This window comes from Periplaneta americana, chromosome 14 (genome assembly GCF_040183065.1).
Source record: "Periplaneta americana isolate PAMFEO1 chromosome 14, P.americana_PAMFEO1_priV1, whole genome shotgun sequence".
In the NCBI taxonomy this organism is placed as follows: Eukaryota; Metazoa; Arthropoda; class Insecta; order Blattodea; family Blattidae; genus Periplaneta; species Periplaneta americana.
The window spans coordinates 113,740,983-113,754,527 of NC_091130.1; the positions used below are offsets into that span (position 1 = coordinate 113,740,983).

Consider the following 13,545-nt stretch of genomic DNA (forward strand, 5'->3'; position numbering starts at 1 on the left):
AAATAAAGAAAGAAAGAAAGAAAGAAAGAAATGTGTTAGTTCTGTATACATCATTCTGTACAATTGCAGTACAGATGTAAAGTTTTTGTTCATTTCAAGTATTTCATTATATATCTTGATTACACAACTTTTAACACTATATCACACGATGTTTCAGCCTGTTATGGCTGAAACATGTTAACCAGGTACGGTAAAATTTAACACGAGAAAAACATATAACACATATTCAAGTATTTCCTTAAAAAAAAAAAAGTATCATAATGCTTCCTACAACAAAACAGTAAAATCGAAGCAAAATTTGAAAAAAAAAAAAAAAAATTCAAGTTGCTATTGTTGTGTACGTAAATTTCATTTTATATCTGTACATGAGTAGTGTTTATTATGGGGACTCATGAATAAGATTTTACTCATATTCAACATTTGAAAAACTAGAAAAATATAATATAAATAGTAAATAATTTCATTTATCAATTAATTGCATATTCCTTTTACATAGATAATAATAGTATTTAACCGTAGTTCATGAATTTTATTCAAAATATCATGAAATAGAGATGTCTTATTAAATACATGATACAGAGGGTTTAGATTCCAAATTCAAGTGGTAAGAAAAAAATCCAACATAATCAGAAGTACAGTTCACATTCAAGTGTAGGTATGAAAACAAATAGTAGACAAAATATCCTTCCATGATCACAATGTACACTATTTTCCAGTCTTCAAATTTGTACTCATCAAATGAACCATCACTGGATTAAGTCAGCAATTCTGTAACTTCTTTCAGTGCTTCTGCAGCTTCTATTAAACCAAGACCTTCCAGAGTGTATGAAAGATTTTCTGGGCTAGCATCTTCATCATCCTCTGCCCAGATCTGTAGCATATTCAGTGCTCTTTCCTCTTCAGTTTTTCGTTCAGCTTGGAAGAAATCCACCTGAAAAAAATTAGTTTGTCCTGCCTTAGTTCTAGACAGAGAAGACAGTTTAGATTAGCAGTATTACACACACAGTACTTAATTTAATATCTCTTTTAAACTACTGAGACTATTCAGATGATAAGCAATAATGGAGCACAAGACTGGCGAGGAAACAAGAAAAAATAACGATAAACTACTCAATCTATTGCAAAGTTACTAAACAAAAGGAATTAGTCATACAAAATTGTGAAATTATACTAATAATGTCATGATGTTTAAGTTTAATTCATTGATATGACAGTAGAATTCCTTTTATCCGGCAACTGTGGGACAAAGCCAGTGCAAAATCAGTTATCCAGCACTGGCTTTGTCCCACAGTTGCTGGATAACTGATATTGCCAGATAATTGGAAAATATGTTTATAGGTTATGTAAAGATACACTGTTTTGACAAACATTTTTTTCCATGTTGAAATTTAGTAATTTTAATATAGATAATAAAAAATAAAGTTGTGAAATACGTGCAATCTTTATTTTTAGTACTGAATACGGTAATGTACATTATTAGTTCATAATTATTGAAAAACAATAATACATAATAGCGTAAAAAATACTAAAAGCTTTCATAACCTTATGGCAATTTTAAATGACAGTCATGTGACGTGAAGAGCAGTGTTGCCAACATCGCAACTGAAGTAGCGCTCGATGATTTGAGTGTAAGAACATTTCGCTTGCGTTTCACGGAATCCACTGTGCAACAGCAGTACTTAGCGGTAATAGCCATGATACTATCCATCACTCAAATGAAATTTTTACGTGCTGCAGGAACAGAGAATTTTACACTTTCCTATTTAGACTCATCCAACACTCCTTCGAAATGGGTGAGTTCAAGTGTTAAATTGAAAGATATCGTCTCTGCATATTATTTGCAAGATCCAAGTGACAGGTTACCGATGCTATCCTCTACTCCAGGGACATAACAGTTTTCTGTCTATGTTTTCACACGTGAACAATGTAAAGAGTAAACACAATATGCGGCATGTGTGGTCCACGAAAACCACTCACATCTTCTTCAGACTCTTCTCTTTCACATGAATGACTATTTTTTTGGCCTAGCCAAAAGTGCCGTTGTTTTGGTATTGCCGGTTATTTGGGTGCCAGATACAAGGGATTTTACTGTATACTGCAATTAGGTTTGAAAAAAGACAAAAAAAAGATAGCAGTATATCAGCACCATGTTATCGTGAAGTTGGACCTGTAGACAGCTGACCTTGTCCTTGCATGTAGTGTGAGACAGTTATACAGCGTGAAAGAAACAAGTGGGTGTGTTTAATCACATTTTCTCAAAAGTAACTAAAGTGCTCTTATACCCTTTTGCTTCTGACCCCTTCAATTGTTTTGATTTGTATGGTACAGAATGAGTGATACAAAGAGACGGCACTGTAAATCACAGCCCCATCTCTCGGCATTGGAGGGAAGTTTGAAAGCACTTCCAGTTCACGAATCAGTAAATGCCCATCCATGGCTTAAGGTGTGTAGCACGTTTTAACATGATATTGAATGGAATACACTCGTGTGTGCATGCTGATGACTGACAAACATTAAAGAAAAAATAATAATTTTGTATTTTTATTATGTATATTGAAATAGACTTTTAAAAAGAATTGATCGGAACAGATTGGTGAAACCTTTTTTATATCTTATAACAACCCTTTAACTTCAAAACACTTGAAGTGCTACATGAGGTAACTTGTGGGTTTGTAAGATACACGACATTCTTTACAAGACTGTCAACAGTTGCACTCTTGTCAATGAGATATAATTCAAGTAAATACACTGCAGTAAAATCTCTCTTAACCAGCATCACAGGGACCAGCCTAGTTCCGGATACGAGATTTTGTCAGATAATTGAATAAATACCGGTATATACAAAAGAAAAAAGTTCGTATTTCATGCTCCCAAATGTTGAAACTGCAGCCATATGAAGCTTATTTCTTTATCACTTGCTCATAACCGATTAAACATAAAAACTGTGTGGATTTTCCTTATTAAAACACATCACACAACACAAATAATACAATAATTCTAGGTTACAATATTCACTGAAAATGAAAGTTCGTGCAAACTTCCTAATGTGGCAACACCGATGACATGAACATAACTAACTAAACATAAAAACTGTATGGATTTTCTTTATTAAAACACAGTAGACAACACAAATAATACACTAATTTTAGGTTAGAATATTCACTGAAAACAAAAGTTCGTTTGAACTTCCTAATGTGGCAACACTGACAGCCCGAACATAACTAAATAAACATAAAACTGTGTGAATTTTCTTTATTACAACACATCACACAACACAAACAATAGACAAATTTTAAATTTGAATATTCACTGAAAGCACGAACTTTTTCTAATGTAGCAAAACTGACGGCCCGAACTGGCAATCTGGCAGATTTACATTTTTTTTTTGCCCAGTCAAAAATGCTGTTGTTTTGGTATTGCCGGTTATTTGGGTGTCAGTTACGAGGGATTTTATTGTATTATAATAACAAGTGTACTAAATTCCATTGATCTATAGACATTTTAAGTTTGCTCTCAATGTTTAATAATTCCTGCATGTAATTTAATTATATAATATCGAAATATTAATTTCTTTCAGGCATGACATTGCAGCCAGAAAAAGGTGGTTGTTGGTGTTGTTGATGGATAATGATATACATGCGGGATTACGAAAGAAGATATCCAGATATATTTGAACAGCATGAAGTCCACATTAGATGTCGTCAAACTTGATCCACGAGTTCAAAAGTAAGAAGGGATGACAGAAACGAAAGGAAAGACAAATTGAGACGAAAATCTCACCAAGGAAGTTGTCTTATTAATTGCAGGAGCTAACACAGGACAGAAGTAATCTTTACTTTTACTTTTACTGGCTTTCTACTTTACAGCAGTTCGCCTTTGATTCCTGCTTTCCAGAGCTTCCTATTCTTCCACTGTCCCTCTTCACCATGTATCTGTGTATTTCTTCATACCATGTCTTTCTAGCTCTTCCATGCTTTCTTCTTCCTGGCACGATCCAATTGAGGATACATTTAGGCCACCGTTCCTCCGACATCCGTTGTACATGTCCATACCACTGTAAAGACCTATTTTCTATTCTGTCCATAACAGTTTCACCTGCATCCATTTCTTTCCTAATATATGTGTTTCTTACATGTTCTAGTCTGAATACCCTCATACTTCTTCACAATCCATCCATTTCTGTTGCCAACACCCTTGTCTGTATTTTTTCACTTATTGTCCAACTTTCTGAACCAAATGAAGAGTTTGCGGGAAAAACAATGAATGTCACATTTCTGTTAAGGATTAGATAATGATCTAATTGAGTCTATAACTGCAAGATGTAGTGCTGTTTCTATAGAAAATAAAGGAAAGGATTACTGTATTCGTGGTGATAATTCTCCTTTTTACCATTTTTCATAAGAACAACATTAAATTTGCAGTGATCCATTGAATTAGATAATGAGATCAACCTTAAGAAAACTGTGACATTCATCGTTTTTCCCGCGAACTCTTCATATGTAAGTATGCTAGTTATGTCCCTACTCCATAAAATACAATTCAGGGCCTGATCGTTTTCCTAGCACAATTTACTCTATTAATAATATATTTTTCACACATGCCAGATTTATCAGTAATGGATCCCAGGTATTTGAATTCCTCAACACATTTAATTATGACATAATTTATCTGTAGATCATCTGAAATTCCTCCAATTACCATGTATTCTGTTTTAGCAATATTTATTTTCAGTCCACCTGCTTGAAATGCATGCATCCATTAATTTACGGACCATATACAGTAAAGCCATCCATTTTTAATTTTGCTATAATACTGTACGAAGCATGGCATAATTTTTTGTGCGACTGTACATGCAATGATCTGCAAGACTTACGCTATTCTTTGTCAGGCGTTGGGGATGAAGCTTCTCTAACATGTCACTATTCTGTGCTTATTGTCAAGGACCCCGGCAGGTTACTGACCTCCTGTACTGTTACTTCTTCCAACCCTCTTGCATTTTCGTACATTTATTCTCAGTTTTATGCTATCAAGCCAAGACAGTGATAAAGAACAGTGCGAGTAGAATAAAACTGTGAATAATTGTAGTGTAGTATCAATTTAGTTTCACATTTCCGTTTATTTATTCTGAGTTTTGTGTTAATATGCCAATACAGTGTTAAATAACAGTGCGAATAAGTAAAACTGTGCGATTTAATAAAAAAGCTTAGGTGACCAGTTCTATCATGGAAGAGTGGCTTCATTCTTTTAATGGAGCAATGAAATGTCAAGGTCGTAAGGTCATACTGTTTTTAGACAATGCTATCTGCCATCCAAGGATTGATTTGTCTAACGTGAAGTTAATCTATTTTCCACCAAACACAACTTCAGTTACACAACCGATGGATCAGGGCGCAATTTACACTCTGAATTGATGCAGGACGCGAAGGAAATCCTACAATGTTCCCTTCAAAAAAAATTAGCGGGAATGCACTTTAAAAGAAATGTGGGGTCCAAGAAACCAGGACACAGAGAGAGAGAGAGGCTGCAATTACGTAAGTTAATGATTACGAAAATAAAATTCACTTTACATGTACTGTAGTAACTTTTATTTCAAATAATTTCTTCATTGTGTTCTTCCTACAGAGAGCATATTGCATTAGTCTATTCTTAGTTTTGCCAAAACACAACCCTTTGTAAAACGAAAACCTGTGAAAACAGAAAAAAAATTCTTTAAGGATCGCGTTTCGTTTTAGGGAGGTTTTACTGTATTCTATGTCTTCTTTGTCCTGTCCTATTATAACCTGGTCATCTGCAAACAGTAAATTGTGCATTAACCAATGATTGATATTCACTCCCATTCCTCTGCATGACTTATTCCACTTTATCAGTATATCTTCTGGAAATATCTTAAACAGTGTTGGTGACATCCCGCATCCCCATCTTAATCTTTTTGTTGTAATGAATACTGATGATATCCGATTTCCGACTTTAACACATGCCTTACATTCATATATCCTTTTTATAAAATTAATGAGAGCTTTAGAGATTCCAAATTGCTCCACTGACACATTGAAGTAACCTAAATACTGATATTTTGTATTCATAGTAATCACTTATTTTAAAACTACTGAACTAGGTCTCAAACTAAAATACATAATACATACCTCGTCAGTCTGATAGCCTAACTTGGTTGCCAGTTTCTTCCAATGAGGTGCCACTTTCACTGCTACTGCTTGGAGCTGCTCTTCCAACAGCACTGAACTCTTAGTGTTCCCTTTCTCTGCTCCCATTCCATCATCCTCATATTCTTGAGGCATTGTTCGTTCCTCCTTCTCCTCAGACTTCAACAGTTCATCATCTTCACCCTCAGCATCAGGAACCACAGTCTGAACATCGTTGTCCATCAGTTCAACCTTTACTTCTTCACTGCTCATCATCGACTGGGGACAATCAGATAATAGTTTTAAATATGCATTATTCGTTGACATAATAATCAAGTTCTAAACTGTTTAGACTGTGAGCTTTCCTAAAACATAATTTTTTTTAATATATGATTTTTATATTTAACATATAAATTTTCTTTATTATTTTAACAGTTACTTCGATTCACATTACATGTGAATAAACTTCTTTTTATTATTATTATTATTATTATTATTATTATTATTATTATTATTATTATTACTACTACTATTACTATTAACTGTATATTGTTCCTGTATTTCTGTCATTTTTATATTTGCTACTGTTCTAATACTGGTTGAGTGGAAGAGAAGGCTTTATGGTCTTAACTCTGCCAGTAGAAATAAATCTACAAAATAAACAAATAAAATATATCACATTTCGTTATTATTTTAGTTATTTCTAACCTCTACAGTACCGGTAGTATATAAATTAAGTTATGGCCGTCCAAGCTTATTTTATTTTATTTTAAATCCACCACCACCAGAAGCAAGCTTCCAATTATAGGTGGCTTACATTGATACCTATACAAAATACATAATAAGAAAAAACAAAAACAACACAAACGAAAGAAAGATACATAATAGACGCTAGAATATAATATTACAGTTAATATAGTGACAAATATCAATATAATAATGCAAAATTATTTCAAAATTAGAGTAAAAAACATTATATCACACTTATTCATAATTTAAATATGTAAGGAAATAAAATTCTTTTTAATATTGTATGAAATTTTTTAACTGTTACCAAACCTTTATGCACATAGAATTATTCCAATTCAGAAACAACTAAGTAAACTAAAAGAACTCCAAAAGGAAATAACATTTCAATGGATACCTAGTCATTGTGGTATACCTGGAAATGAGAAAGTCGATAATATTGCAAAACAGGCAACATATTTGCAACCAACACCTCTTCAAGTGATATCTCTATCCAGTGCTTTTGCTTCAGTAAAGTCTCGTTTTACAAACCTATGGATCAACAATTGGCTCTCTTCTGACAAAGAAAAAATTTTACAGCCTGTACAAAAGAAACCAAATGACCTGGAAATGTACAAAAACTTGCCCAGACATGTTCAAACACTTTTAACAAGAGCCAGAACAGGTCACATTGTCACACAATTGTACCTACACCGATTTCACATTTCTGATAATCCTACTTGTCTGTGGTGTAATAAACATTATGATCTGGAACACATTCTTCTATACTGTCCATCCATAAACCACAAAAGAAGTAAATTAAAATCATCAATACCAGTTGCAGAAGACACAGCCCTGCAGTATATATTAACTACACCCCACCTCTGGCTACTAGCAACAGGCATCTATAATGAACACCGATCAAAATACCCCTTATTTCTCGTGAAAAACAACAACTGAATAGACTATAGTGGACTTTATGTTGTCAGCAAACAGCTGGATACATTAAGAAGATTGATTAAACTGAAATCTAATAGAGAATCACAGTTTAAATACAGAGAATTGTAAGTATTACACATAACAAACAATGGAGAGTTCTTGAAGAAAACAGTTCTAGGAACTGGAATAACATAAGGTTGCCTATGACGTAATTCTGTTCTTTTTACATTGAACTGAAGGAATTTAAGAAAATCACAGTTATTCAATATACCGTTAACAGTCTTACGACGTACATTAACAAAAATATTTTGTAAGCATAACATTCCTATCTGTAAGTGCCTGACCATCTATGCCTGAGGATACACCTGCACACCAATATGACATCGTAAGTTTATGTGTTCATCACATATTATAATCAACACACATCTAGGCCCAAAATTTAGAATTTAAATCTAATACATATTAGTTTCAGTAAGGCATGGCCATTTAATCCACAATTTCCACTTATTTACACATTATTTAATTTTCAGAAACGAACGGTACAGGCTGATATGAATGATATTAAAATATGTCTGTATACGAAAACATTGTACCTGTTAAGTTATTTCATAAATGTAACTATTCATACAATACTTATGCCTATATTCTTGTATTGCACATGTTTTATCATTTTATAATGTGACACTTTACGAATAATTTCAAGGGAAAAATTGTTCCGGGGCTGGGTATCAAACCCGGGACCTTTGGTAAAACGTACCAACTGAGCTACCCAGGAACTCTACCAGACACCGATCCAATTTTTCCCTCTAAATCCACAGACCTCAAAGTGGGCTGACAACCGTCAAGCAACCAACACACTAATTCTGTGCGATTTAAATTGTGGTTTTCTGTTAAAGAACAGTGATGTGTATTATGCAAATCAAGCTTTCAGGTATAACTACCTGTAAAGTTGATTTGAATAATTTCGAGGGAAAAATTGTTCCAGGGCCAGGTATCAAACCAGGGACTTTTGGTTAAATGTACCAATGCTCTACCAACTGAGCTACCCGGGAACTCTACCAGACACCGATCCAATTTTTCCCTCTAAATCCACAGACCTCAAAGTGGACAGACAATAGTCAAGCAACCAACATTGAGTGCACTTGATTTGCGTGGCACTTTACATTTGCAAATATTTTTAACTCATATGTTTTTAACGTAACATTTGATCACAGATTTATATTATCAATGTACAATCATATACTTGCATCCAGATCTTTTAACTCTAACTTATCAATGTATTCATAAAGCAAAATATAAGCTACTACATCTAAAGATGGTTCTGTGAAGCCGAAAACATTTATCAAATGTAATTAACATCACTATGTAATCAAATAAAACTTTGTACATGATAAGCTTGGACGCCCATAATGTAATTTATATACTATAGTAACTTTCGAGGAATATCACTTTTGTTGACATCGTACAAAATTTTGTCCAATATTCTTTTGAGAAGATTAACTTCATATGTAGATGACATTATTGGGGATCATCAGTGTGATTTTAGGCGTAACAGACCGACTATTAATCAGAGTTTTTATATTCGACAGATATTGGAGAAAAATGGGAGTATAAGGGTACAGTACATCAGTACCCTTATTTCAAAAAGGCATATGACTAGGTTAAGAGAGAAGTTTTATATCATATTCTTATTGAATTTGGTATTCCCAAGAAACTAGTTTGATTAATTAAAAGGTGTCTCAGTGAAACGTACAGCAGAATCCGTATAGGTCAGTTTCTGTCGGATTCTTTTCCAATTCACTGTGGACTAAAGCAAGGAGATGCACTACTACCTTTACTTTTTAACTTGCTCTAAAATATGCCATTAGGAAAGTTCAGAATAACAGAGGAGGTTTGGAATTGAACGGGTTACATCTGCTGCTTGTCTATGTAGATGATGTGAATATGTTAGGAGAAAATTCACGATCTATTAGGGAAAACACGGAAATTTTATTTGAAGCAAGTAAAGAAGTAACTCCCGAAAAGACAAAGTATGTGATTATGACTCATGACCAGAATACTGTACGAAATGGAAATATAAAAATTGGAAATTTATCCTTAGAAGAGGTGGAAAAATTCAAATATCTTGGAGCAACAATAACAAATATAAATGACACTTGGGAGGAAATTAAATGCAGAATAAATATGGGAAATGCGTGTTATTATTCGGTTGAGAAGCTTTTGTCATCCAGTCTGCTCTCAAAAAACCTGAAAGTTAGAATTTATAAAACAGTTATATTACCAGTTCTTCTGTATGGTTGTGAAACTTGGACTCTCACTTTGAGGGAGGAACAGAGATTAAGGGTGTTTGAGAATAAGGTTCTTAGGAAAATATTTGGGGCTAAGAGGGATGAAGTTACAGGAGAATGGAGAAAGTTACACAACTGCACGCATTGTATTCTTCACATGACATAATTAGGAGCATTAAATCCAGACATTTGAGATGGGCAGGGCACGTAGCACATATGGACGAATCCAGAAATGCATATAGAGTGTTAGTTGGGAGGCCAGAAGGAAAAAAGACCTTTGGGGAGGCCAAGACGTAGATGGGAGAATAACATTAAAATGGATTTGAGGGAGGTGGAATATGATTGTAGAGGCAGGATTAATCTTGCTTAGGATAGGGAACGATGGCAGACTTATGTAAGTGCAGCAATGAACCTCTGGGTTCCTTAAAAGCCGTAAGTAAGTATTCTACAGTGAAGTCTGTAATTTGTACAAATATCCATAATAGTCATCTAAATAAATTATTAAGTAGTAATAAATATTGGTTTTCACACACGAGGGACATGCACGCCCGCATGCATGCATGCATGCACGCACACGCACACATACAAACACACACATACACAGAGTATGAATGAGTATATCCCAACAAGTTACTACATTTCTTAAACATACTTCTGATTTGGAAAAAACGCTTTCTCGAAAACAGTAATAACACATTCTTAGCAATAAAACTTTTAATTCACTGCAATGTTTCATTACATTTTCAGAAAATATATGTAACACAAAACTCCTATGTAATTTCATATAAAACACGTCATCAGTTTACATTTTATTGTTAGACAACATACAAACATGCCAAAAGACGTGTTTCAACAAAATAAATAGGCCTACATGCATTTTGTGAAAAGATCGAACTAGTTTCCTATCACTATAGTGAGGAACACGTAAAAGCAGTTCCTAAAAGGCTAATTTGGCCATCTCTTCAGTGTTGCCAACTTAGTACCAGATATCACCAAAGAGGATAAAATCACAATGCCCGGTATAATAATAATAATAATGTATTTGAGGGAGGTGGGATATGATGATAGAGACTGGATTAATCTTGCTCAGAATAGGGACCAATGGCGGGCTTATGTGAGGATGGCAATGAACCTCCGGGTTCCTTAAAAGCCAGTAAGTAGTAGTAGTAGTAGTAGTAGTAAACATAATAATAATAATAATAATCTATTAACAATGACGATGTCTTGCTTATTTACTTACTTACTTACTACATCTCATCTTTATGTTGGGAGGTGTTTTCTAAATGGTTCAATAATTTGTGAAAGAGTAGGCCTATATTTTCTCCTGGACCTTCCGCACATAATGTTGGAAATTAGTAGTTTAATATAATCTAATATTAACATGTATTTTGTCTGACAACATGAAATTCCTTGCTTTGACTTAACAGTTCATGATTCAGAAGACCTAACCTAAGAATGTATTTTGTTTGATCACGTGAAATGATTAGTACAAACTCTGAAAACCGAATGCCACTTTGAAATATATGCTTAAGAATACTTACTTACTCCTAATAATTTTGCTAATCTAGTTATAATTGCTATTTCTGTGCGCATTTTCTATGATCACCCAAGTGCATGTATCAAAAATAATATATGTCGTATTTATTCACACTTATCTGACTATAATCTTGAATTGTAACCACAACACAATGCAACACATAAAATAAATATTATGTATTAATATAATACTGATGTTAATTAATTATTAGTATGTTCGAATTTCACTACCTTCCAGTAAAGATAAAAGGTAAAGGTATCCCCGTCACACGCCATGAAGGCACTTGGGGGGCATGGAAGTAGAGACCCATGCTTTCCATGACCTCAGCACAAGAATGAGGTGGTGCGGTCGGCACCAGACTCCGACCGCCTTATACTCCCGGGAAAGACCCGGTATTCAATTTTATAGAAGGCTGAGTGAACCTCAGGACCGTTCTGGAAGTTTGGCAACGAGAAAAATCCCGTCACCACTTGGATCGAACTCCGGACCTTCCAGTCCGTAGCCAGCTGCTCTACCAACTGAGCTACCTGGCCACCCAGCTTCCAGTAATCGGCTTAAAAATCTAGAACAATTTGAATTTTCAGAATTTGCACTACCGACAATAGCTGTTCCTGCTGCCAACATAACAGTTGGAAAATCACTACCAGTTGTAGTATTTCTCAGTATCGAAATTCGAAACGAAATTGGCAAAAGAAAATTCAGCCTTCAAACTAGAAAATCACCATAATGCACTAGCATATATAGTAATGGTGGAAAAATGGTTAGGTTTCACCTTTGGGGTATTAAGTAAGCTGATCCAGACTATAATTGACATAGGCAGAATAAATACCAATTTTTCCTGACATTGCACGAGCAAACTGCAATAAGAAATCCACCTCAAATAATTGAGAATGGTTCAATTACATTCATTTGGAAAACATACATACTTACTGGTCTATCCTTTGCAATCTTCTTTATCATAGTTTCAAGATATTCCGGTAACTTGTTTATTGGATTGTTACTATGGGTAAAGAAGTGAGGACTTCTGCGAGCCAACAGACGAAGTGCTCGCCAACCAAAATTGCCATCATTCACCCGCCTGTAAAATGAAAGTTAAGCAGTTATAAAATAGCATATCAATTACAATGTAAGAAATACGAATATTAAATTCACCTTTTGCTTAAAAATACAGCATTAAAACTGTAATAATTCTTGTAAAACCGTGATTCTAGTATGTTTGTGAATTCTCTGTGAATTTTAACAGCATTCTATGAGACAAAGGAAACACAATAACATACTAATGTCCACATTTAGGTTTAGCTTGATTGGACTCGACAATATGACTAGAATGACAATGTAGTAATGATGGAAGGAGAGACTGAAGCGAGTAAAGAAAACATCCTTACAGTCTCTATGTCCAACACAAATCTGACGAATTCCAAAGTCATATGCTTTAATAAATACAATATGAGTGAACTTACTTGTATTCTTCTTCAACCATAGCTGCTGGGTCAATTTGCTCTATTGCTTCTTCAAAATATCCTTCTAATGATGGTAAGAAGTCCCTGTCCTTTGACTTACAAGCTTCAAGGTTATTTGGACAAAGGTTCCAAAGTTTTGTAAGCTCCCCACTGCAACAAATGTAAGATTCCATGGAATTCTGAACTTCAAAATGTACCTATATACCAACATGATTATGTGAATTGCAGTAAAAAATCAGTTATAACAATAGTGTCTTTATGGTTGCTGTATGTGGAATCCTAAATCACTTAGAATGATGATAGTGCGTTTCTTTAGAAGATTCCAATGAAAAAAAAAGAAGACTAAAGAAAATGTTGTTGTTGTTTTCTATTGCAAGGCATTTAACAATAAAGTCATTTGACCTCTTGCACTCCAATATTTTTCAAAGATACTGTCATGGTCAGCCACTGAAGCA

At 34.2% G+C, this 13,545-nt stretch overlaps 1 protein-coding gene across 2 annotated transcripts in view; it reads right to left on the bottom strand.

Annotated features, from left to right (window-relative positions):
* Positions 1-444: 444 nt before the first annotated feature.
* Hpr1 (THO complex 1-like protein Hpr1) overlaps positions 445-13,545 on the bottom strand; it is a 40,972-nt gene continuing 27,871 nt past the window's right edge. Inside the window, exons 10-13 of one of the 2 annotated variants that reach the window (XM_069845962.1) lie at positions 13,091-13,240; positions 12,561-12,708; positions 6,144-6,419; positions 445-931 (exon numbers count right to left, since the gene is read on the bottom strand). In XM_069845962.1, coding sequence (XP_069702063.1) covers positions 755-931; positions 6,144-6,419; positions 12,561-12,708; positions 13,091-13,240 — 751 coding nt within the window. In that variant the 3' untranslated portion in view covers positions 445-754. Of the gene's footprint in view, positions 963-6,143; positions 6,420-12,560; positions 12,709-13,090; positions 13,241-13,545 lie in introns of both variants that reach the window. The other variant, XM_069845963.1, reaches the window with a different exon arrangement.